The 24,984-nt window shown below is 38.3% G+C and overlaps 1 protein-coding gene across 11 annotated transcripts in view; it reads right to left on the bottom strand.

The window, feature by feature from the left end:
- Positions 1-2,173: 2,173 nt before the first annotated feature.
- The window catches only part of LOC306889134 (uncharacterized protein), a 67,772-nt gene continuing 44,961 nt past the window's right edge, over positions 2,174-24,984 (bottom strand). For 10 of the 11 annotated variants that reach the window (XM_079447844.1, XM_079447846.1, XM_079447847.1 and 7 more), the window contains 32 exons: positions 24,148-24,343; positions 22,046-23,816; positions 21,355-21,528; positions 20,610-20,780; positions 20,296-20,469; positions 19,003-19,173; positions 18,202-18,378; positions 17,680-17,853; positions 17,255-17,419; positions 16,913-17,086; positions 16,531-16,704; positions 15,680-15,847; positions 15,176-15,349; positions 14,858-15,022; positions 13,836-14,006; positions 13,541-13,705; positions 13,191-13,364; positions 12,809-12,982; positions 12,001-12,177; positions 9,997-10,167; positions 9,708-9,872; positions 9,157-9,321; positions 8,512-8,685; positions 8,282-8,443; positions 7,144-7,317; positions 5,907-6,074; positions 4,844-5,011; positions 4,207-4,374; positions 3,320-3,493; positions 3,081-3,230; positions 2,832-2,998; positions 2,174-2,572 (listed from right to left, as the gene is read on the bottom strand). In XM_079447844.1, the coding sequence (XP_079303970.1) occupies positions 2,511-2,572; positions 2,832-2,998; positions 3,081-3,230; positions 3,320-3,493; positions 4,207-4,374; positions 4,844-5,011; positions 5,907-6,074; positions 7,144-7,317; positions 8,282-8,443; positions 8,512-8,685; positions 9,157-9,321; positions 9,708-9,872; positions 9,997-10,167; positions 12,001-12,177; positions 12,809-12,982; positions 13,191-13,364; positions 13,541-13,705; positions 13,836-14,006; positions 14,858-15,022; positions 15,176-15,349; positions 15,680-15,847; positions 16,531-16,704; positions 16,913-17,086; positions 17,255-17,419; positions 17,680-17,853; positions 18,202-18,378; positions 19,003-19,173; positions 20,296-20,469; positions 20,610-20,780; positions 21,355-21,528; positions 22,046-23,816; positions 24,148-24,343 (6,957 nt within the window). In that variant the 3' untranslated portion in view covers positions 2,174-2,510. Of the gene's footprint in view, positions 2,573-2,831; positions 2,999-3,080; positions 3,231-3,319; positions 3,494-4,206; positions 4,375-4,843; positions 5,012-5,902; positions 6,075-7,143; positions 7,318-8,281; positions 8,444-8,511; positions 8,686-9,156; positions 9,322-9,707; positions 9,873-9,996; positions 10,168-12,000; positions 12,178-12,808; positions 12,983-13,190; positions 13,365-13,540; positions 13,706-13,835; positions 14,007-14,857; positions 15,023-15,175; positions 15,350-15,679; positions 15,848-16,530; positions 16,705-16,912; positions 17,087-17,254; positions 17,420-17,679; positions 17,854-18,201; positions 18,379-19,002; positions 19,174-20,295; positions 20,470-20,609; positions 20,781-21,354; positions 21,529-22,045; positions 23,817-24,147; positions 24,344-24,984 lie in introns of all 11 variants that reach the window. The other variant, XR_013786171.1, reaches the window with a different exon arrangement.

Genomic DNA, 24,984 nt, shown 5'->3' with positions numbered 1-24,984 from the left:
TGGCAAGCCCCTGGGGCAGCATGACCTGGTCATTAGGTTCCTGAGGGGCGCGAGAAGGCTGAATCCGGCCCGTCCGTGCTCCGTTCCCTCTTGGGACCTCAATGTGGTCCTGGCGGGCCTTCAGAATCCCCCTTCGAGCCCCTAGGAGGCCGCTCTTCCTCACCTCTCGATGAAGACGGTCCTCCTGCTGGCGCTCGCTTCCATCGAGAGGGTAGGGGATCTACAAGCATTTTCCGTATCCCCGGATTGCCTTCAATTTGGGCCCTGTAACGCTCACGTGATCCTGAGACCCCGGCCTGGCTACATGCCCAAAGTTACCACTACTCCCTTTCGGGACCAGGTGGTGAACTTGCATGCGCTCCCCACTGAGGAGGAAGACCCAACCCTGTCCGCGTTGTGTCTGGTATGTGCGTTGCGCCTCTACCTAAACCGCACGCAGAGCTTTAGAGCTCTGAGCAGCTCTTTATCTGTTCCGGAGGTCAGCATAAGGAGGGCTGTCTCCAAACAGAGGTTGGCGCACTGGATCGTGGACACCGTTACGACGGCATACCGATCACAGCACTGCCCGTGCCCACTGGCAGTGAGGGCACACTCCACTCGGGGTGTGGCCTCCTCATGGGCACTGGCTCAGGGTGCCTCTCTGGCAGATATTTGTAGAGCTGCGGGTTGGGCTACGCCTTTGCGAGGTTCTATAACTTCCGTGTAGAACCGGTGTCAGCCTGAGTCTTGCATGTTGCCAGCACGTGAGACCGGCGGCCGGTTGGGTGTACGCCTGCGAAAGCGCCTTCCCCCATTTCCGGGCAGGTCAGTGCGCTAATTCAGCCTCACTTCTTTCCCCTCGGCCGAAGAACAGGCATTCCATCCATCACTAAGCACTCCATGGCGGCGGACTGTGCGGAGCAGCCCTGCCTCCTATGGCCGGGTATCAGCTGAGTTATCAGATAGCTCTAACCGGACCTAGTGCCCCACACGTAGTAACCCCCCAACAGGGTGGTTCCGTCTGACGTTTTCCTCATGAGATGGTCCCCCTGGTGGTGACCCATGACCTCCTCCAGGTCGACATCCACCTAGCGGTACCTTGGTCCGCGCTTACCTCCCATGAGTTCTCCCCTGCGGGCGAGACCATGTTGGTGTTTCCACTATATTCCTCCCTGCGGTGGGAAGTGGTCTCCGTAGCGCATATCCCCCTTCAGGGAACAGCACTTCCGCAGTGGCCCCTCGGTACTGGACGGCTTCTCGCCATTAGAGATACAAGGCCTCCGTCTGTGGTGGCCGAGGGCAAGTGCCTCTCATCTTTGCCAAAGCTCTGGGACGCCCTGCTAAACCCAGTGGATGGTTACAATTCCGCGCTAGCGCTCACGTCTGACACGCCTAGGCCAGTCACCGTCGATTCGCTAGAGATTGTGACGCGGCATCGTGCTGTGGCGTTTTCCATAGGAACCCCATCTGTCGGTTCGACACAACGTCGAGAGACCGACAGAAAGGGAACGTGTCGGTTACGTATGTAATCTCCGTTCCCTGATGGAGGGAACGAGACGTTGTGTCCCTCATGCCACAACACTTGCCGCCCGCTGCAGCAGTCAAGAGATGCTCTCAGGCTCCTCAGCACAAAAGGTGAATGAATGCAGCACGCCGTCTCCGTTTTATACCCGGATATCCGGGGGCGGAGTCCGGCATGCAAATTTCATTCGCCAATTTCATTGGCCTTTTCAAAATAGTCAGAAGATTAAAGGTTCTCAAGTCAAACCCCATCTGTCGGTTCGACACAACGTCTCGTTCCATCCATCAGGGAACGGAGGTTACATACGTAACGGAGACGTTTCCCATTAGAAATGAAGTTTTATAAAATGTTTCTAGAACAGTATTCTAAAGTCAAAACAGTGAAAATGTATTACTAATAAATTTACCACATGACTCTTAATAAATTACATATTTGAAATAGTCCAAATGAGAGATATCACCCTCCGAACGGCATGTAAAAATGATCATGGTCGCCATATTGAAGGGTTGTTTTAAAAATGCTCCTAACTGGCCACGTTTCTCATCAGTTTTAAGAAATGACTTATGAGATTTTCACATTATAATACCGTTTCAGATAATATGAAGGAAAAACTAGGTCCTATTTTCTATTTCTTGTTCCTAAAAAATGGAGGATGGAGGTGGAGAACAGCAGGAGACTAAAAAAGAAGACGTATTTATTGAATAATCTTTCTCAATATCATTTGATCAGCAACACTGAATGACTATTATAGCACCAAGCAAAGACGGGATCTTTACTCAATTACATTTATTGTCGAGTGATATTATTGAAAAACGTATTACTTCCATGTACAGTAAGTGAATACAATAAAATGTATAAAACAATTTGTAAGATAAGAAAATCATAAAACACACCAATTTCTGTACATAAATTATCAGATTATATGGTTGATAATAAGAAATTCAGTTTCTTTGCTGCCTTTGTGTAATTCCAGCAAATTCCAACCGCAGGATATTTGCAGGGCTTTTACTCAATCTACTTCTGACCCATATGCATCTGTGCTCCGCCCAGGGCCTGATTCCTCTGTTTCACCTTTAAATGCAAAAGAGAAACAATATTATAATTGGTTTAAACACCACACCAACATTATTAACTGTTTAATATCCCCCATGTGTATTTTTCCATTAATGCTACGGTTTCAGTTTAAAAGACAGACCCCCTTTCAACCAGTATAGATAACTAGTATGTAAAAATAATATTATATAACATACTGAGTAACCTTTTCAACAATATTATGTAAATCATCATAGTCATTTTTTATTCTATTCATTTATCTGTATAGACATCATACTATTCCAAGGCAGAATGTTTTCCTCTTTTCTGTCTTCCTCCTTTTTGGCTCCTTCAGTTATGAATGTCTCATCGTCACACGCAAGTGCTGCTGATTTGTTATCATCAGCTTTAAAGAAGGATGTTACATATTTCAACATCCTAGTGATAGAATATACACTGTCTAGTCTGTAAAAGGGAATTAAAAAAAATATTATTAATAAACAAGAAAACTATGCATTCTTTAGCACAAAGAGTAATGTCCACCCACCTTAGGGTACAGCTTGATGCTTTTAGCATATCAGAGAGCTTCTCCTTTGATGAGTCTATTTGATTGTTACTAAGATCAAGTTCCTTTAAACTCCACATTGCATTCATCTTAACGAAACAGCCAACATCTGTGATGTTACATTTATTTAGACTAGAAAGAGAGACACAGACAGCGGATTACACATCTCCAATTATTTCAAATCTTTATTATTTTTATTCGGGTATTTTAAAGCTACTCACTCCAACTTCTCCAGTTTGCAGTTTGAATCTTTTAGTAGTTGACACAATTGCGTCAGTCCGTTGTTTTTTACATCATTGCCACTGAGATTCAGCTCTCTCAGGTATGAAGGGTTTGAACACAGAGCTGATGCCAGCACACAACACTGTTTCTCTGTGATACTGCATCCACACAGCCTGCAGCAAAAGATTCAAATTTGTCATACGTTTCCCTTATGAATGAACACTTTTTTTCAGAATATTCAGTTTTTTCACACATGCCCAGTTTTTGTATGTCTGTCATACCCAGATCCATCCCTTATCTCCCCCCATATACACCATAGACACTCATCTTTTCTCTATAATTCTAACCATGACTATGACATTAAAGGTGTCTTAAAGCATGAATGCAGGGTTTTAAAGCATGAACACACACAATAATAATCTGTAACAATCATCGACTGTGTGTGGTGGTGTTTGTGTCTGCAGAAACACGGTCCTTTGCCTGTATTTTTCATTATTTGGGGGTGACATAAGAGAGCTAACCTCCTGAGACAGTCCGAGATAATAACTTTTCTTCTGTGCAAAGTCTTTACAAGATGCATGTATTTGGTGTTTAGCTGCAACCCTTCCGCGAACTCAAAGCCTAACCACAACCCTGTCGCCTTGATAGCAGCAGATGCAAATCTTGAAACGGTATTGTAGAATAACAAACACATAAGCTCTACTGACATTGTATCAAATGCTTTCAATTAGCACTCATTGACTACTATGCACTTTAAAGAAAGTGAGACCAAAGGAGACGTGCTAGACTGTACAGTCCAATAAACACTACAGCTTGGATACTGCTCTCAATAAAAAACTAAACCGTTAAACCTTGAAGCAAATTGCAAGTGGTATAGTTTACTAACTCCAGTGTTTCCAGCTTGGTTTGAGAATTAGCTATTTGAGCGCAGAGGTTTTCAACTCCATTGTCTCCCAGTGTATTTCCACCCAGGTACAGCTGTTTAAGGAGCGATGATTTCCAAGCTGAACTCAGATCAGCAAAATCCGTATCTGTCAATTTACAGCCTCTTAACCTATATTTAGAGAAAGAGATGGAAAGAAAGAAATGAATTCTGTAAATTTACAGCGTAACGCATTATATACATGCATGGGCGTCGGAACCATTGTGTGTAAGAATTTTATGTTCAAATGTAGAACAGCGAGTTCGTCAAAATGGCATATTCAAAATGACATCTATAGTATAAAAACTTCTTGTCGCACGTCTTTTACACTACACCACTGAAGATGCTCATAAAGCAGCATCATTTTTGCTCTCAATATTTCTGGGGGAGGAGCCACCCACATTGTTTTTGTGCTTCCGACCAAGTCTACATGACAGGCAGACGCATAGAGAGATGAGCTACTGTATATACTGTGCAGAATAAACTTAAAATAAACTGTAAACTTATTTCTGAAATCGGATTGGTTGTTTTAAATGATGTTGCCCTAAGGACATCAACCACTTGGCAAAATCAGGACAGCCATACTGTGCGTATTACTTACCATAGGTTTTCAATTTTGCAGCCTGGATCTCTTAGAACATCACATAATTGCTTTACTCCATTTTTGATGTCATTGCCACTGAGGTCCAGGTCTCTCAGGTATGAAAGGTTTGAATGTAGAGATGTTAGGATCCCACACCAGTTTTCTGTGATATTGCATTCACACAGCCTGCGGCGAAACAGGGAGCAAAATGAATACATAGCTTTAGCTACAAAACTGAAAACATGTCAGTTATCAAGTGTTCAATATGAACTTATGTGATTCAGTGATTCATACAACTTCTTTACTGTCAAACAAAATCAATTACCCCAAGGTACACCACATTGCAAAAGTAAAAAGATACTTCAGACACCACTGGCATTCCTTTCTTTGCCAATCTGTTGGAAACCCTTAAAGAAAACCCCTTGAAACCCTTTAGAATTTGACTTAGATTTCCTATTGTGTGCCGAAAGAACCTGAATATGTGCCGTTCACAATATAAGGGTCACTTCACTGGTATTTTTCTTATGATGTAAACTTGTATGTTTAAATGCTTGGAATCATTCTTGCATATAAAAATATCAATGTTCACATTCATTTGTTTCAAAACAAGTTTTAATATGGGTGTCTTGGAACAAATAATAAAGGAAGGCAACGAGAGTCCAGAATAGATGGGAATTCCTTTAACATCTCAGAGTGAGACCACAAAAAGCTGCTTGGTTAAAAGAAAGATTTTAGGTTATTACGCTGACCTCCACATTTACATGTACCAATTGTTAAATATTGCTCTCACACAATTTCACTTAAGAATACATTTAATAACTCACTGGATTTATTTGAAGTACTTTTAAGTATGTGTTTTCAGAGATTCGCCATTTTGGATACAATATCAGAATAGAAAATTATGCCATTTAAATATAAAATAATTTGTGTCCAACTAAATAAAGTAATATCTGGGATGGCATAAGGGTGAATCAATTACGAGAGAAATGTCATATTTAGACTAACAATTTTTTATTCATGATATCACATCCTTACTTAACATACAGTAACTATATACAGTAAGTGAAACCAAAATACTCACTGGAGTGTCTTTAGTTTACAGTGTTTATCCTTTAGTAGAGCTGCCAGCTGATTCACTTTTCTGTCGTCTAGTTTTTGCTTAACAAGTTTCAGCTCTCCCATGAGTAAAGGATCTGAAGGTTTCTTCACATAGTTCTTCATATACTCCTCTGCATGACCACTCAAAAACCTGCAGAGAGGGAAATTTACAGCATTATTCAGTTCAATTCCTAAGTAAATTTGGTGTAATGAAAACTATGGAAAAAGGGTTTAATTAAACAGTGCCCACCCAAACAACTCAACGAGCCCCCCCAGTCACACTCACTGAACGAACTTGCAGGTTACGTACTATGACTCAAACGGCAGTAGGCTGTTCAGCTTAGACAAACATAATCTATTCAACAGTAACTGTAAACAGCAACAAATAATATCAACACACGAAACTTCTTCTAGAGGCAACGGCCTCTCTGTTTTCTGTTGAGACCTGCTGAGCATCGGATGCAGTGGTCTGCGTCATGCTCGTGTAATGAGGGTCACACATCGGATTTAACAAAAATGAAAGAGAGCCTATTGATCAATGGATTTACAATGTTTTTCAACCAAAACAGAATCAAAATAGTTAAGAGTAGACTTTAAACTTGAGCTTGCACATGCAGAATATACGTGTTGCGTCTGGTGTTGTACTTGTTGAGTTGTATGTGATGCGGCACTGCGCTTTTCATCCAATGTTCATTTTCAACCGCAATGTTTTCATCTTCAGTCTTAAGACCTGTATTCATAGACCACAGATGTTCAATGCACCACAATCGTAAGGCCCAGCTCATTCAGCTCACATTTGAGAAGGACCTTATACCTGCAAATGTCTACATGAGTGGAAAGATAAAGTTCTTGCCCCCTGCCCTAAACTGTTTTGATGGAGAGTAGCCTAGCTACCTATTATGATGCATTAATGCGATAAACATATTTATCTTTGTTATATAAATAGCAAAATTTCTGTAGCTCAGTGGTAAGAGCATTGAGCTAACAACGCAAGGTTGTGGGTTGGATCCCAGGGGATTGCACATACCTGTGTATAAATGTTAAGGTAATGCTATGTTGTCGCTTTGGATAACAGCGTCTGCCAAATGCATAAATTTTAAATAGTGTTTCCCCTATGAACACGAAATGCCCCTCCGTTCTGTAGTCAATTTTGATTCAACAACACATGCATGGTATATAAAGAACAATTTCAATAACCAATTAGCTCACATATGATTTACCTCAGTGTTTTTAGAGAAAGGTTTTTATCCTTTAGTATGTCATCGAGCAGCTTCACTCCTGATTCTCCGGGATCATTTCCATCGAGATCCAGCTCTTTCAGGTGTTTGAACTTGTCTCTAAGAGCTGAAGCCAATCCTTTATAACCATCTTCAGTTATACGGCATGATGACATTCTAAAAGAGAAACATGATTTAGTAACTACAGTGTGTAAGGGATAATGCTGTTGTGTTGTTATTGCAGAAATAATGTGATCAGGAGCCGGCACAAAGTGTTCATTATCCCGCTTAATACACGGCTACTTCACATGAGAATAAACTGGACATGAAATGTGAATTTGAAATATTTTAATTAGCTCATTTTCAAAAGCTGTTTACTTTTCGTTTTAAATTAAGAAAGATTTTTCAGTGTCAGAGGCTATTTGGATTAGACACATGTTATTTCTGATTTATCATTTTATGTTTTGTTTAGTCTTATTTTAAGTAGTTAACCTGTCTACAGTTTATTTAACTGTACAGAACATTGGTTAACAGCTGTTGTTTTAAAAAGTGTTTTTATAAATGAAATGACATTGACAATCATTTGTAAAAATAATGTCATATATGTTATTAAGACACATTTTTTTTTTAATTTGTCAAAAAAAAGATTTGCTGTATCCGGGTTACCGTGCATTATTAGTTTTGAGCGGTTGTTATCTGGGAATAACGAACCTGCAAATGTTTGACCAGGCCAATCAGAATCAAGCATTCCAACGAAATAAGTATTTATAGTAATTATACTTGTATGGAAATACGATGAAATTAAATGTATCGTGAAAATGCATTTTATATTTTACAGACAGGAAAAAAAGGTTTATTCATCTGTGACCCGTCTGGAAAAACCAGGCTTCGAAATAATAAGCATCAAAGTTTGATTTCAACCATTCATTTCAATATGATTTAAATATTGGCCTTACTCAGTCAATATTAAAGATATCAAGATGAGATTTTCTAAGAATACTCTTTATGACAAAAAATGACTTTGTTTCACAGACACATTTGGTTCCTAAAAAACTAAAAATATCAGAGCTACGCACAGAAATCCCTTTAAACTAAAACGTTTGTGAATCACATCAAATGATAGTTCACCTAACCAAGTTACCTTAGTGTTTTCAGATTGAAGTTGTCATTTTCTAATATTTTCTTCACTCCTGAATTGAGCAGATGGTTGTTGCTTATGTCCAGCTCTTCCAGACTGGACTTTGACCTCAAACTGTTAGCCAGAACTGAACAGCTATTCTCTGTTAGACCACAGTCACTCAACCTAAAACATTTCACAGCATTATATGCCAATGTCAATGATTTTATGATGTACATTAAAGTAATACTCACTGAAGTGTTTTTAGTCTACAGTGTTTGTCCTCCAGTAGAGCAGCCAGATGCTTCACTTTTGTGTCGTCTAGTTTATGTTTACTCAGATTCAGCTCTCTCACGAGTAAAGGGTCCTTACCAAGAACATTATTCACATACTGACAGGCTTCCTCAGCTTCAGGACTTTTCAAAAACCTGAAAAAAGTGAGTTCATGTTCATTTATGTTAGCTATAATGAAATTACTAGGGATTAAACAATATCAAAATCTCACTGTATAATAATACCTAGGTATAAAGTCCCCGGTACAATATTTATTGATATACTTAAAATGACAAATGATGACTTGGAAATGTGCCATAAGCATCCTCTTACCTTTATCGTCTGATCATAACTGTTGCTTAGAGGTATGTGTTCTAGTATGAGATGGGTCAAATGACTTAAAAATCCCTTTTATAAAATAAAAGAATTGCACCAAATGGACCTTGACAAAGGTAACATCTATCATTTTTTTCGAACATTCTCTATGTTAGGCCCGGAAGACCTATGGTTTAATACAGTCATGTGACCACGATAATATTGAGACAATTTTGCTATTGCGATAACACGATATCGATAATACGGAACGTTTTAGCGAAACACAATCTGAAACAACTGTACTGCTTCACCTTAGTGTACAGTTTGATTTCTGGCGAGCATCCGTGAGCTGCTTCACTCCTGATTCTCCAGGATCATTTCCAGTGAGATCCAGCTCTATCAGGTGTGATGGATTTGACTTTAAAGCAGAAGCCAAAGATTTATAACCTCCTTCTGTTATACTGCAGTTTGAAAGTCTACAAAAAGTACAAAACAGTGAAGGCAGTTAAGACTTTTTCACATTACATATAACATTCTGCCTAATATGTGTGCATCCAACATACAGCATCATCATATATACAACAAGCAATAACACTCTGATCTGGGGTTTACCTTAAATATACTATACACTGCAAAGCCTTATAATCCAAAGGTTATTGTTTACGTATTCTAAAGAGGTCTATAAAGGTATACATGTATTCTAGACATACAAAATATTCTATAATATATTTCATAATTTACTGTATTTCTCATAATTTACTCTATGGGTCTGTCCTAATATGTATTCATTGTAAATATGTTTTGCAACAATGCAAGTGCATAAGCAAATGTAGATATTCTTGCATTATCAGAATTCACTCACTTCAGTATCTGCAACTTAGACTTCTTCAGTTTGTCACAGAGCTGTTTCACTCCTGTGTCTAGCAGTTGGCTGTTGTTCAGGTCCATCTCTTTCAGAACGGTGTTGCAGGAGAGAACAGCAGCTAGAGCTGAACAGCTTTTCTGTATCAGGTCAGGATTATTCATCCTACAGAGAAGTTACATGATTTTCTTCTCATGATACACATATTCAACACCCATCATGACATAAAAAACACACCATGTGACTGGCAGAACAAGACATGTTAAACTGCTAAAGACATTATACTCACTTAATTTTCTCCACTCTGCTATGTGGGTCAGTCAAAAGAGCAGAAAGCTTCTTTACGTCCAGTTGTCCTAGTTTGTTGTTACTCAGATCCAGTTCTTTAAGCAGTAAGGGGTTACTACCCAGAACTTGAGCCAGATAATCACGGGCCTCCTCCGCAGCAGGAGACAAATATCTACAGAAAGTGTCAAATCTTTGTAAAAATTTGCACAGTTTATCAAATACAGTTGCGCTAATATTTAAATGTGAAAGAAATCCATAAACAATATAATATTTAAAATACATGGGGAATTCAAGTAACATACAATTATTGTAATTTTAATAATCTCAAATGTTATTGGGACAATGGTTTCGGGAAACACTGATTTCAACAGAACTTGCGACTATAGTTGTCTAACATAGCGTTTTTGTAAAAAGCACCCTGACCATCATTTGACAAAATCATCTTGTGTTGTTCATTGCATAGGAGTAGGTGTTATAATCCCGGTTTTAACCTTCCCTTTTCACTGTGGGCAGAACACAGCGAGACGCTGCAATTGTTACGCTCTGATATTGGTTCAGCAAGAATCCAGGATCATAGTCTAATGCCATGTCTGTGGTTCTTGCCTCCATTACCAATAATCAGTTGTGTTTTACAATTGCTTTATGCATAACTAGGACTTGTATTGCCACAGCCTTATTGGCTTCTTTATCATAAGAAACCCTCAGCCCACCCAAGTAGGCCCAGCCAGGGGCGGACTGGCCATCTGGCGTACCGGGCATTTTCCCGGTGGGCTGCTATCGGTAGGGGCCAGTTTTGGTGAATTATAAATGCAAGTGTACGCAACACGAAAGCAAAAGACACTTAGGCTTTCCCCGCATAACCACCCAGCAAAAATGGTGTAGGGCCGATGTGGGCCAAAAAATCCAGGGCCGATTTCTCCTACCAGCCCAGCCCTGGGCCCACCAAAGCTCATTAATACGGTGTTGTATTAATTATTCCCTTTCTGTCGGTCTCTCGACGTTGTGTCGAGACTGACAGATTGGAGTTTGACTTGAGAACCTATCATCTCCGATTATACTTTGAAAAAGCCAATGAACTAGGCAAATAGGACGTGCCCATTATTTCACCTTTTTCGGAACCTGCGAGGCTTATGCTGAGCGATCTTCGATTCTTCCTACTGCATCTACGACACAGAGCAGCTGAACTCGTCCTGGCGTTTGCGATACCCCTGGGCGTTTCAGTAGCTGGTCGTAGGTGTCTTCAAAGAGCATATTTCTAAAAGAGCAAATTCTCCTGCAGCGTGCACATGTCCATCATGATGATAAGATTTTGGTTGCAGCATCGGGTGGCTACTTCCTGACATCAGACACTGATGCTAACTATCTTGACGACTGACCTATCTTGGCTCACTCGTTGGATCTGTGGCCTACGCACAGGGACCTTGTGCATGTCACCTCGACCGATTTTGGACTACGGGTCAACCAGGACAAGAGCATGCTCTCTCCTGTCGGAGCACCCCTTTTCCTGGTATGGAACTAGACTCTGTTACTATGCAGCATGCCTTACGAGAGCTTGCCCCGCTGATGCTGTGCTGCCTGGTCCTCGTCAGGCAGCAGTCAGCGGTTGCCCTGAAACACTCAGAGGCTCATGGGGCAGTAATCCAATTGCCTGGAGTTGCTGACAGCTTGCCTTGCGATGTAGAGGTCCCTGCCTCGCATTTGGCGCAATCACATGCTGCAGACAGCGTATGTCAACCGTCAGGTAGTTCCAGTCAAGGTGGTCCAAATTCCAGTTATGTACCAAATTCCTTTAGTTAAATTCTACATTCTCTAAAATGTGTTACTTACTAACATCACGTGTCATTTTGTAGGAGAGCTAAAAGTACTGGCACTCAAAATTGAAGTCACACAGATGCATTAAGTTAAGAACAGATGTGTTGTTTTTAATACCGTGTAAAAAAAGAGATATTAGTAAATGAGTCAGCAGCGCCACGCTCTATGTTTTGTTTATTACTTCATGGCTCACCTGATGTGTGTTTTCAGTGTACAGTTTTCATGCTCCATTAAATCAATAAGCAGATTCACTCCGGATTTTCCAGGGTTATTTCCTGTAAGATTCAGCTCGATCACATGTGAAGGGCTTGATGTCAGAGTTGAAACTAAAGTTTTATAACCTTTTTCAGTGATACCGCAATCTGAAATTCTATGGAGAAAAGCACATTTTCATGGATTGTCAATTGAACAGATTATCATACAAACTTTAAAAATAGTTTATAACAAGCAGTAAATGTGTTGCCGCAAATACCGAATAGGGCCACGTTTTTTTGTTTCACTTAGATCCGGAACTACGAAATCCCAAGGTTTTCCAACTCCTGTCCTGGGGACCCACTCATAGTTTCACTTGCTAGTTGATGTTATTACTTATTTCTTTCGCTTGTTTTTAGAAATAATCTACAGGAACTCTATTCTTTGTGGATGTGGACCCAAAATTTCGTTCGGGCCACAAAGACGGGCACGAACAGCAATGTGGTTGTTTATGTTGTCACTTTGAAATCGACTATAAGAAACACAACTAAAATGTGCACAGCAGTATGTCCACAGGACTGAGGAGTTGAGAGACCCTGCCCAATCATGATCTTTTCTGACAAGTCACCAAAAATTATTTATTTGGGTTTTCTTGTTCATATACATTCAAAAATGAATTTGCATTTACAGTGTTTAGTATCATAATTAATAGCAAACACTGAAAAACTGGAGGAAAATGATCCTGCATCATTACTCTTCATCTAAAAAAATATTCAAATGAAGAAATGTACATAAATAAAAGTACAAACATTAGTTTTTCAAGTATGCAATGCGGGTTTTTCAACAGAGTCGAGATTTTCTCTATTCCTGTGTCTCTTAGTTGATTTCCACTCAGGTCCAACTCTTTCAAGTTTGAAGGATTTGAATGTAATGCTGATATCAGAGCAGCACAGCCTACTTCTGAAATGTTGCTATAGTTCAACCTGCAGAACCGAAAACAAAGAGGGAAAACATGAACCAGGTCATTTCAGATTCAAATCGAAATGATGATTTACTGATGTTAGTCCTAAAACCTTTATCAAATAAAATTAAATATAGCAAAAATGGTAAGCACTTGGAAAGTAACATGAAACAATGCTTTCAAAACAGTATAAAATAAAGTAACGAATATAGCCAACTAGTAATACTCACTGAAGTGTGTTGAGTTTACAGTGTTTGTCCTCCAGTAGAGCAGCCAGATGCTTCACTTTTGTGTCGTCTAGTTTATGTTTACTCAGATTCAGCTCTCTCACGAGTAAAGGGTTCTTACGAAGAACATTTTTCACATACTGACAGGCTTCCTCTGCTTCAGGACTTTTCAAAAGCCTGCGAAGATGGAAAGTTGTAGCAATATTCAAGTTAATCCAGTTCTCAAAAACATTTATTGGAAAAAATATTGCAGGATTTCAAAACATTTGTGTTTCCTTATTTGCAACAGATGCAATACATTTTGTCAATACTAATAATATTTTACTTTTATTTCTATTTATTTCAGGGCTCACCTCAGTGTTGTCAGGGCACAGTTCGGAACATCCATGAGCAGCTTTACTCCTGATTCTCCGGGATCATTCCCAGTGAGATCCAGCTCCTTCAGGTGTGACGGGTTTGATTCCACAGCTGAAGCCAAACTTTTATAACCTTCTTCTGTAATACCGCAGTTTGAAAGTCTGGAACAGACATATTTCACACAGTTGAACATTCTTTTGTCATGACCACGTCAGATTTACTGGTTGTCATAGATGTCACTATTTGTAAATAAAACTGGAATTCAGAGGCCGGAGACCTTTATTAACTCACTTGAGTATCTCTAGTATAGAGTTCTCTTGTAGTCCAGCAGAGAGCAGCTTTACTCCTGAATCCTGTAGATGGTTATTGCTCAGGTCAAGCTCTATCAGACCGCTCGAGTCTGAACTCAGAACTGAAGCTAGAGCTGAACAACTTTCCTCTGTTAGCTCACCCTTGTTCAGTCTTGTTGAAAGAAACAATGATAAAACAACAATAGAGATGTGTATTAAAATCATGATCTATCTGTGGGTGAACAGTTTTTAGTTTAATTCAAAGAAAAACTTTTAGAAAAAGTACATTCTATATGTATGTGTACCGACCCGAACACAGAACTTACAGAGTTTGCTTATAGCAGCTATGAGTCTGCTCAGGTAGAATACGTCTGTTTAAGAACTGTTCTACCACTGAAATCATTTTGAAACATTCTTTTAAAAATGACAAAGTGTTGCTTTTAATAAGCACAATTTAACCAAGAGTAATATACGACTTGGTACCTATATCACAGACGCTTGAAAAAGCCCATATGCCTTACAGTTTTTCGCTATTTTTAACTCTTAAAATGTTACCTTTTTTAATTAACATTTTCACTCCCATGGTATCATGGAACAGAATAGTGTCCATTCAATTCACTCTCACAAACTGTTCCTACAGAGGTTTCGGACATACTTTCACAACATATACTGAGTTTCTCCTATTATACTGCATAGTATGAAAGTGCAAGGCAATTTCAGATTCAGCCTATGGAGGGGGTCTCCAACCCTGCTCCTGGAGGGCTACCGTCCAGCAGAGTTCAACCCCAATCAAACACTCCTGAAGGAGCCAATCGAGGTGTAAATTAGAGGCATGTCTGTATGAGCAGGGTTGAAACTGAAGTCTTTAGCAGGGTAGCCCTCCAGCAGGAGCAGGTCCATTGGGTACAGCAAATATTCCTGACATTTGTGATGAGTGTACACTAAACCATACACTTGCAGTCACACTGGCTATTTGGACATTCCCATCATTGCTGCGGCAGATAGTGTAGATGATGAACTCACTTCAGTCTTTGCAGCTTCGACTTCTTTAGCTCCTCACAGAGCTGTTTCACCCCTGAGTCTTGCAGACGGCTGTTGTTCAGGTCCATCTCTTTTAGAATGGTAGTGCAGGAGAGAACAGCAGCTAGAGCTGAATAATTATTCTCAGTCGGGTCACAATCATTCAGCCTAAACAGAATCAATAACATTATTTCCTCTTTTTAATTCACCATTTATTTAACACACATCACAAAAACAGATCATGTGATTTGAAAGTCTTCTATATGTGGTATAAAAACTATTCAAAAAGAGAATTTACATTGTTTACAAGCATTTACTGACTTTATTTTCTCCAGTCTGCTGTGTGAGTCCATCAGAAGAGCTGAGAGCCTCTGTCCGTTCAGATCTCCCAGCTTGTTGCGGCTGAAATCCAGTTCTGTTTCCATCAGGGGGTTTTTACCCAGAGCGTTTGTCAGATATTCACACGCCTCCTCTGCATCAAGGCTTTTCAAAAATCTACAGAAAGTAAGAAAAAAACACTTCTGTTGTAATTGAATGCCTTTTGAAGCTTGAAAGCAGTGTTTACCTTTCCAAATAACTTGTGTTTCATTCGCTTTGGGACAAAAATGCTAAATGTGCCATATTATCATACACTTCACACACTTGACTTGGAATCAGCCTCAATAGCAGAACACCAACTGGAATTTTCCTTGTGCACAAAATGTGTTTCTAGTGGCTCATTTTTCATTCAGGAGTTTTTCTAGACTAAAGCATTTCTTCTTTGTGAATGCAACTATTTGCATGTCTGTGGCTTATTGTGCAATATTTGTGAATTGTTTTAGTCACCTGATGTTCTTCAATTTACAGCACGGGATAGCATCAGTGAGCTGCTTCACTCCTGATCCTCCAGGATTATTTTCTGTGAGATCCAGCGCTATCAGGTGTGGTGGGTTTGATCTCAGAGTTGAAGCCAAAGTCTTGTACCCGCCTTCAGTAATACAGCACTTTGAAAGTCTATTAAAAACATTTTTATAAAACGGTCAGTTCTGGTCCTTGATTCTGATTGGCTGAGCGGAGTTCTAAGGCATTATAAAATAGCCTGATATATAATGGCTGACCGCTTTACATAAATATAATTATAAACCTTGCTACACATATGGAATAATAAAAGCAATAAGCCTTCACGTCGTGCCACAATGCCCTTATCTGTTATAAAATGCACTGTAACCCACTGCTTCTTTGGGCTTATTGCTTTATTGTTTAATGTCCGTGGGACACATTTATAGCCTACTAGTAAAAAACAATGCAAAAAGAAAATGCTTCATAAACAATTCATGTAGTAAGTCTAATTGAAATATCAATAATAAAGCTTTAAGATACTGAACCAAAACCTAATTAAAGAAAATAAATGTCTATCAATGTGACTTTGTGGATCTCTCCCCATAAGATGTGCGACTACAGCAATGCTTTAGGGATACTGGAGAATATTTATTTGACTTGATGAATAAATTCACAATAAGTTACAGTATTTGGTCCAATATTTTTAAATAGTGATGCCAGTATGCAAACTGTGAAAATAGTCAAATGTTATTGGGCTGTAAAATTCCATTTCATATTTTACAACAAAAAATATAGCCAAACTGACATTTACACATTCATATTAACATGTAGAAATCTTTTTGAATGAAAATACAAACTTTAGTTTTTCCAGCTGGCCTTGTGGATGTTTCAACAGAGTCGAGATTTTCTCTATTCCTGTGTCTCTTAGTTGATTTCCACTCAGGTCCAACTCTTTCAAGTTTGAAGGATTTGAATGTAATGCTGATATCAGAGCAGCACAGCCTACTTCTGAAATATTGCTATAGTTCAACCTGCAGAACCGAAAACAAAGAGGGAAAACATGAACCAGGTCATTTCAGATTCAAATCGAAATGATGATTTACTGATGTTAGTCCTAAAACCTTTATCAAATAAAATTCAATATAGCAAAAATGGTAAGCACTTGGAAAGTAACATGAAACAATGCTTTCAAAACAGTATAAAATAAAGTAACGAATGAAGCCAACTAGTAATACTCACTGAAGTGTTTTTAGTCTACAGTGTTTGTCCTCCAGTAGAGCAGCCAGATGCTTCACTTTTGTGTCGTCTAGTTTATGTTTACTCAGATTCAGCTCTCTCACGAGTAAAGCATTCTTACGAAGAACCTTTTTCACATACTGACAAGCTTTCTCTGCTTCAGGACTTTTCAAAAGCCTGCGAAGATGGAAAGTTGTAGCAATATTCAAGTTAATCCAGTTCTCAAAAACATTTATTGGAAAAATATTGCAGCCGTCAAACATTTGTGTTTCCTTATTTGCAACAGATGCAACACATTTTGTCAATACTAATAATATTTTACTTCTCTTTTATTTCACGGCTCACCTCAGTGTTTTCAGGGCACAGTTCGGAACATCCATGAGCAGCTGTACTCCTGATTCTCCGGGATCATTCCCAGTGAGATCCAGCTCCTTCAGGTGTGACGGGTTTGATTCCAGAGCTGAAGCCAAACTTTTATAACCTTCTTCTGTAATACCGCAGTTTGAAAGCCTGGAAAAGAAAAATCATAAAAACATCATCATAGAATAACGCTATATTTATAATACCAAGCCTTGACCCACTTGGTAACTGCTCATTTGCTGGGTTTTATGGAAACTAGTTCAATATACAGTAAATTAAATCATTCCATTAATAAAGTCCTCCAAGATCACTGTCTTAGGCAATTAAGCCACAATGAGTTTTTTTGTAACAATTGTCAGTCAAGGTTTTGTCACAGCGACATTCATGCGTAGATGAAGAACAATTCAAACCTCAGTTTCTCCAGTCTGCATTCACAATTCTTCAGAAGAGTGGAGATTTCTGTGACTCCCAAATCTTCTATTCTATTCCCACTCAGATCCAGCTCTCTCAGGTGTGAGGGATTTGATATAAAAGCCAAAGCCAAGGCAACACAACCTTCTTTTGTAATATCTATCTGACTAAACCTGGAGAGAATAAATACATTAAATGTAATATATAGATTGGCATGAATGAATCTGGCATTCAAGAGACGTAACATTAAAAATGTCACTATTTAATACGTTTATTCATTCAAAAATATTTTGTATTACAAATCATTCATTTAACTGAAAGTCTAGGTTATACATACAAGCATTGAGAGAAAAGTGGTCAAGGGGAATAAAGGCTTGGTTTGTTGTTTAAAAAATGAATAAAAACGCAGAAGAATATTGATTATTTTATACCAGCTACAGTATGAGATTTGCATAATTAACAAACTCAGTTTTTGCAGTAGTTGAATTTTTAAACACATAGCCTATATTTGCCAAACTTACTTAAGTATGTTCAGTCCACACTGTGAATTCCCAAACAGATTGGAGATTCTCCTCATTCCTGGATCTCTAAGGCTGCTTCCACTGAGATCCAGCTCTTCCAGGTTCGTGGGGTTTGAATTAAAAGCAGTAGCCAGATCAGCACAATCTTTTTCTGTGAAACTTTTATTGTTCTTAAGGCTGCAGAAAGAGAGCACAGAACAAAACAATTGATCAACGTGAGTAACATTAATAAAGAAAACATTAGCAAAAAAATGTAGATAGTTTCAAAGGAACATTTATATTACATTTGATTTACACAGTTCTATTTTTTTTAAATTAATTTTTTATTTGAATCACAAACAATAAGACAATGAACACATAATCAATATTTGCATAGTTGATATAATCAAATGTTGGGTGCAAAACAAGATTGTAATCACTTTGCATTTTAAAAATTTTTTGGCAATTGAGACATTATAATTATTAATAATTACGGTGTTGTCGATCACAGATTAATTTGCATAAAGAAAACAACCTGTTTCTAAAAACATATGTTGTTTTCTTTATGTAACTTCTAGATCATCTGTAATCCACAACACCATAATTATTAACAATTAGGAGATTGATTATTTTACCAAATGGAACATTGATTCAAAAGTGAAAAAACTAATATCTCTTGGAATCATAACCACTGTAGACATTGGTCCATGTCAATAATTCAGCCCTCTCCTTCCTCACCAAAAAACACATTTGTTTTATTTGTCTTTAAGTTAATAACCTTGCCTGAAAAGTATTCAACAAAGATTTACATGAACTACTTACATCAGTGTCTGTAGTTTACAGTGCTTATCCTTCAGTACAGCAGCAAGCTCCATCATTTCTGAGGGGTTTAGTTTATGATTGCTCAAATCCAGCTTTCTCAGAAATAAGAGGTTTTCACCAAGAACTTCGGTCAGATACCTAAGGGCTTTCTCTGCTTCAGGACTTAAAAATCTTTAAAAAAATCAAGCAAAAATATATGAAATAGTATTCAAATGGTTGTCTACAGTGACATGCACAAAGCTAATATATGTTAGCATCAAAGTTTACATGCTGACACAATCAATATCACAAAAGTGGTCCTTATGGCTGATGCATTGTATTTCAAAACACGGACACTAAAAACACTTAAATTGCTGTTGCATTGTATTGTGGACAAGAAGAAGAAAGATGTTCCAAAACAATTCCGTTTTTTTGTTTAGTCTAGTCATGATGCAGTCACGTAATTAATTAAAAAGCATCAATATGTAAGATCATAAGCCATTTATCCATCTGACTGAGCGATCAACAATTTATATCACTTTGGGGATTTACGCATCACTTCCTGTTTGAATCCTATTTAAACCATTCTTTTTAATACTCACTCTGAAGTACTGTATTGTCAGTTCAGTTGCCTTACCAGCTGTATGTCTTTGCAAATACGATGGCAACCTTTGATAGTTACTTAAAGGGATAATTCATCAGAAGAACGAAATTTTCCCATGTTTTACACACCCTCACTCAAGGCATCCTTGGTGTAAATGACTTCTTTCAGATGAATAGAATCGGAGTTCTAATCCCATATAATCTGGCTCTTCCAAACTTTATAATAGAAGTGAAGGGGGATGAGATTTTAAAGCTCCAAAAAGTGCATCCATCGATCAAAAAACTACTCCACACGGCACCGTGGGGTTAATAAAGGCCTTCTGAAGTGAATCGATGTGTTTGTTTAAGAGAAACATCCATATTGACAACTGTAAACTGTAATAAACTCACTTCTGTTATTCGTTAGCCGTGTGTGGACGAGAGATTGACGTTCCGAAAAATGATGCAGTAAGTTCCGGTGACAAACGCAGCAGCGTAAAGGAGAGGAGACAGCAAAACCAAACTAGCCGGTTTCGTCACCGTGACTTTTTGCGTCATTTTTCCTGAAACATCACCCTCTCATTCAATCGCGGCCTACGGATAACAGAAATTAGACGTCATTGTTAATAAACTTGTAAATGTGGAGATTTCTCTTAAACAAACGAACAAGTTTTTCCAGTGAATTATCCCTTTAACATGCTTTCTGAAATCTTCCCTCCTTCTGGAATTTACCTCAGTGTCGTCAGTGTACATTCTGATTTCTGTTGAACATCCATGAGCAGCTTTACTCCTGATTCTCCGGGATCATTCCCAGTGAGATCCAGCTCCTTCAGGTGTGACGTTTTTGATTCCAGAGCTGAAGCCAAACTTTTATAACCGTCTTCTGTAATACCGCAGTTTGAAAGTCTGGAACAGACATATTTCACACAGTTGAACATTCTTTTGTCATGACCACGTCAGATTTACTGGTTGTCATAGATGTCACTATTTGTAAATAAAACTGGAATTCAGAGGCCGAAGACCTTTATTACGTGACATAAACTCACTTGAGTATCTCTAGTGTAGAGTTCTCTTGTAGTCCAGCAGAGAGCAGCTTTACTCCTGAATCCTGTAGATGATTATTGCTCAGGTCAAGCTCTCTCAGACCGCTCGAGTCTGAACCCAGAACTGAAGCTAGAGCTGAACAACTTTTCTCCTTCACATCACAATTACTGAGCCTAAAACATGTCAATTAAAAACATTTAAACATATTAAAATGTAAATGCTCCTACATTAGCAAAATGTGCTTAGTGACATAAACCTGTCTTGTACTTTTATTAAACATGGTTTCATATTCTGAACTACTGAAATGAATTTTTCTCTTGTTTATGTAGTAACACGAGACATTGTGCTTCATTTTATTTGATTCATGTTCATTTGGATATGGCAAACAAAAAAGATTAAAACAATTTTGGGGAGAAATGTCTTTGGTTTTGTGTCCATACAAGGGAAGTACAAAGGTTGTTTGGTTACCAATATTATTCAATATATTTTATTTTATGTTCTGCAGAAGTCATACCGGTTTGGAATGACATGATGATGAGTACTGCATATGCTAAAGGAATTCAATTTTTTAGGCAAACTTCCTTTAAGCTTGTGCACATTTTTATAAAATAATATAGTATGTGTAAACTTTATTAGTATTCATTAAAAGGCTAATAATTTCAAATGATTGTTTTAAATATGATCACACAATCACAATTTATGTTTTAATGAAGTTCAATTTTTGTTATATATTCTAAAACAACCCACCTCAGTATCTCCAGTTTACTTTTCTTTGTTTTCGCCAGTCCAGAGCAGAGATGCTCCACTCCTGAATCCTGCAGATTATTATTGTCCATGTTGAGCTCCTGCAGACTGGTATCTGATCCAAGAACTTTCGCCAAGGTTAAACAGCTTTTCTCTGTTAAGTTACAATCATTTAGCCTGCAAAAAATTTCACATTTTTATATAAAATGAAACAATAAATTTGCCAAATATAAATTTTGAATATTTTCTTAAAAGTGTATATGAGCACTAAATAAACTGGGAGGATTGTGTGCTACAGTATACTATACTGACATTGCAACTAATCCTAAATAATCATATATAATAAAATCCTGATTCCGTGACAAAGTCAACCAGTTACTGTAAGTATTTAAAGTCAGGATGAAATAAACATTTACGTTCTAATTGTTTCACACAGTGGTGAAGTATTTATTATAAATTATTTATCCGTGCACATCATTATTTTTGTAATTCTTTTGCGCTTGTAATCTTTAATCAAAAACATTAACATCCTCCCACCTTCACTTCTGGTCACAAGAAAAGGCGCGAGGATTGCCGACTTTAAATGCGTGTTGTTTCTATCTTTGATTAATTCTGAATTTAAATGAGTTGTTATCTGGGTAACAGTGACTAAATATTGTCAATCATTTTTATTTCATTTATATACATTACTTACAAAGCTCTTTTGGAGTTTTTCACAACCAGCTCTAGTCTATTAAGACAATCATCTGATTTCTTGAATTTGTGAAGCTCAAAGTCCTCTCGCTCCTCATTTGATGTCACCAACACAAAGGCCAGAGCGGACCACTGAGCAGGTGAGAGGTCTCCAGAGAGACTCCCTTTGTTAAGTTGATCTTGAATGTCGTTCACCAAGGATCGGTCATTTAGTTCATTCAGGCAGTAGAACAGGTTGATGGATCTCTCTGGAGACAGATCCGAATTTAATTTCTGTTTGATGTACTTGACTATATCCTTTTGGATCTGCTCATTGCTGTCCCGCTGTGTCAACAGACCTCGTAGGAGTGGCCGGTTGGACTTAAGAGACAGGCCGAGAAGGAAGCGAAGAAAAAGGTCTAGGTGACCGTTGTCACTCTCAAGTGCCTTGTCCACTGCAGTCTTGAGCAAAGCATACATTGTTTCAACTTCCTGTTCCTTTTCCTCCTCAGCAAATACATTTTTGTTGCTCTCGTCTAGAAACAGATGAGCATGAAGAGATGCAGTAAACTCTTGAATGCTCATGTGAACGAAGCAGTAGGTGGTACCAAGTCTGATGCCTGTTTCCTCCTTAAATATTTGGGTGCACATCCCCGAGTATGCAGATGCATTAGAGAGGTCTATGCCACAGCTTTCCAGGTCAGTGTCATAGAAGATCAGATTGTTTCTTTGAAGTTGGTGAAATGCAAGTTTTCCCAGTGACAAGATAGTCCCTTTATTCCAGGAAATATCCGGGCCGTATTGTCCATCATACTTTCTACTGCTCTGCTGGATCTGAAAGCGGAAAAAGTGTGTGTACATTTGTGTCAGAGTCTTAGGCGTGTCATCGGTATCTGACACCTGCTGTGTCTTCTCCAAAATGTTCTGGAGCACAGTGGCTGAAATCCAGCAGAAGACTGGGATGTGGCACATGATAAAGAGGCTTTTGTTATCCACAACATGCTTAATGATTCTGTCGGCCAGAGTCGTGTCCGGGAATCTTTTTCTGAAGTACTCCTTCTTCAGCTCATCGTCAAACCCTCGTACTTCTGTCACCCGGTGAATACACTCAATAGGTATCTTACTGGCTGCTGCCGGTCTGGTGGTTATCCAGATGAGAGCCGAAGAAAACAGATTTCCCTTAATGAGGTTTGTTAGGAGAACATCCAGAGGGACTTTAAAAGTGATGTCACGACAAATCTCATTTGCCTCAAACTTCAGAGGAAGTCGACATTCGTCCAATCCATCAAGGACGAAAAGGATTTTAAATTTCTCATTTCTTTCAAGGTTCAATCCTTTTGTTTCTGGGAAAAACTGCTTGACAAGGTCCATCAAGCTCAGTCTTTCTTTCTCCTGTAAGTTTATCTCACGGAAAGGAAGAGGAAATATGAAGGTGATGTCTTGATTTGCAGTGCCTTCAGCCCAATCCAGAATGAACTTTTGGACAGAGACGGATTTTCCAATGCCAGCGATTCCTTTCGTCAGCACAGTTCTGATAGGCATGTTTTCCTCAGTCTTTTCGAACAAATTTGTGTATTTCATCTGATCTTTTGGTAAGTCAGGACGGCTGGAAGCTAACACAATCTGCATGACCTCATTATCAGTATTAACTTGTTCACTAGTGATGTGGAGATGAGTGTAGATTTTATTCAGGCTTGATGATTCACCTTGCTTTGCAATTCCTTCAGATAAACATTGATACCTCTTCTTCAGGTTTGATTTGATTTGTCGTTGATGTATGAAGACTAGCTCATCTAAACACACAAACACAGGATAAAAACTACAGACAATAATCTTAGGCATCTCTACAAGTTATAACTAAGCAATAAGTAATAAGCAATATTGTAAAGATGAGGGGCACTGTAGTGCATGATGTAATTAGGAAACTGTGGAATGAAGAGTTTGGTTCCAAAACGAGATAACTCCGTTTTTAAACGTTTTGAAAAATATATTTTTTATTATGTTATCATGTTTTCATTGCGTTAGTCAGCTTTATTTTTTTATTATGGCTTAAATCGACACAAACCAACTGCAGATCTCAGTTATCTCATTTTCAAACCAAACTCTTCAAATGCCTTCAAATACCTTCTAAAGTCCCAGCTAGTTCATCTTGTTTCATACGTCTTAGGAAGTAGAGTGTGATATCCAGAGCTGCTTCTCTGATAGTGCATCTAGCTTCCTCAAAGTCCTTCACAAAGTATTTTGTGTTTTCTTTTTTTAATATTTTCTTAAATCTGTCCAGCTCGTACTTCAAAAATGTGTTGATGTTTTTATAAAGATCCTAAACAAAGCGAAACAAAATGAGTAAAACAACAAAATGTAAATCCATTAATGAAACATTTGGTTGAGTTGTACAATATACAGTACCAATTATACTTTAATTAAAGCAACAGTAAATGCTCATAAAGCTGTTGAAATGTCATGTTTATAGCCTGGTTATTGCTCAGCTGTCCTCTATCAATGTTTTTGTTTGTGGTTAATGCTAAACCCACAGATTTCAGCTTCAAATCTTTACTGAAAAACAATTCCTACTACATTGTTCAATCTCAAAGTACTATTGGACTATTATTTAAATTAGTCTTTATTTTGAATGTGTGAGATGTTATGTAAAAACTCTTTAGGAGTGTTTGCCTGTAGAACTACAGCCAATACCCTGAGCTGAATCACTGATCACTAACAGTTTAATGACACTTACTTAGCAGAAACACATTTGAAAACATGTATACTGTCTACATCGTGCATACATTGAATACTAATGATGTAACCGGTTTAAAATTTTTTATATGCATTTAAACTCAAAAACAGACTTAAACAGTTTCAAATCATGTTGTTTTCTACTCTAGTGAACAAAACAAGAAAAAACAGCCATTATTTTGGCAGTTTACTGATCGGCCACCTTTCATCATAAATGGCTGAACCTTT

The sequence above is a fragment of the Barbatula barbatula genome (assembly GCF_947034865.1).
Source record: "Barbatula barbatula genome assembly, chromosome: 24".
NCBI classification, from domain to species: Eukaryota; Metazoa; Chordata; class Actinopteri; order Cypriniformes; family Nemacheilidae; genus Barbatula; species Barbatula barbatula.
This window is presented reverse-complemented; position numbering and strand designations above follow the sequence as displayed.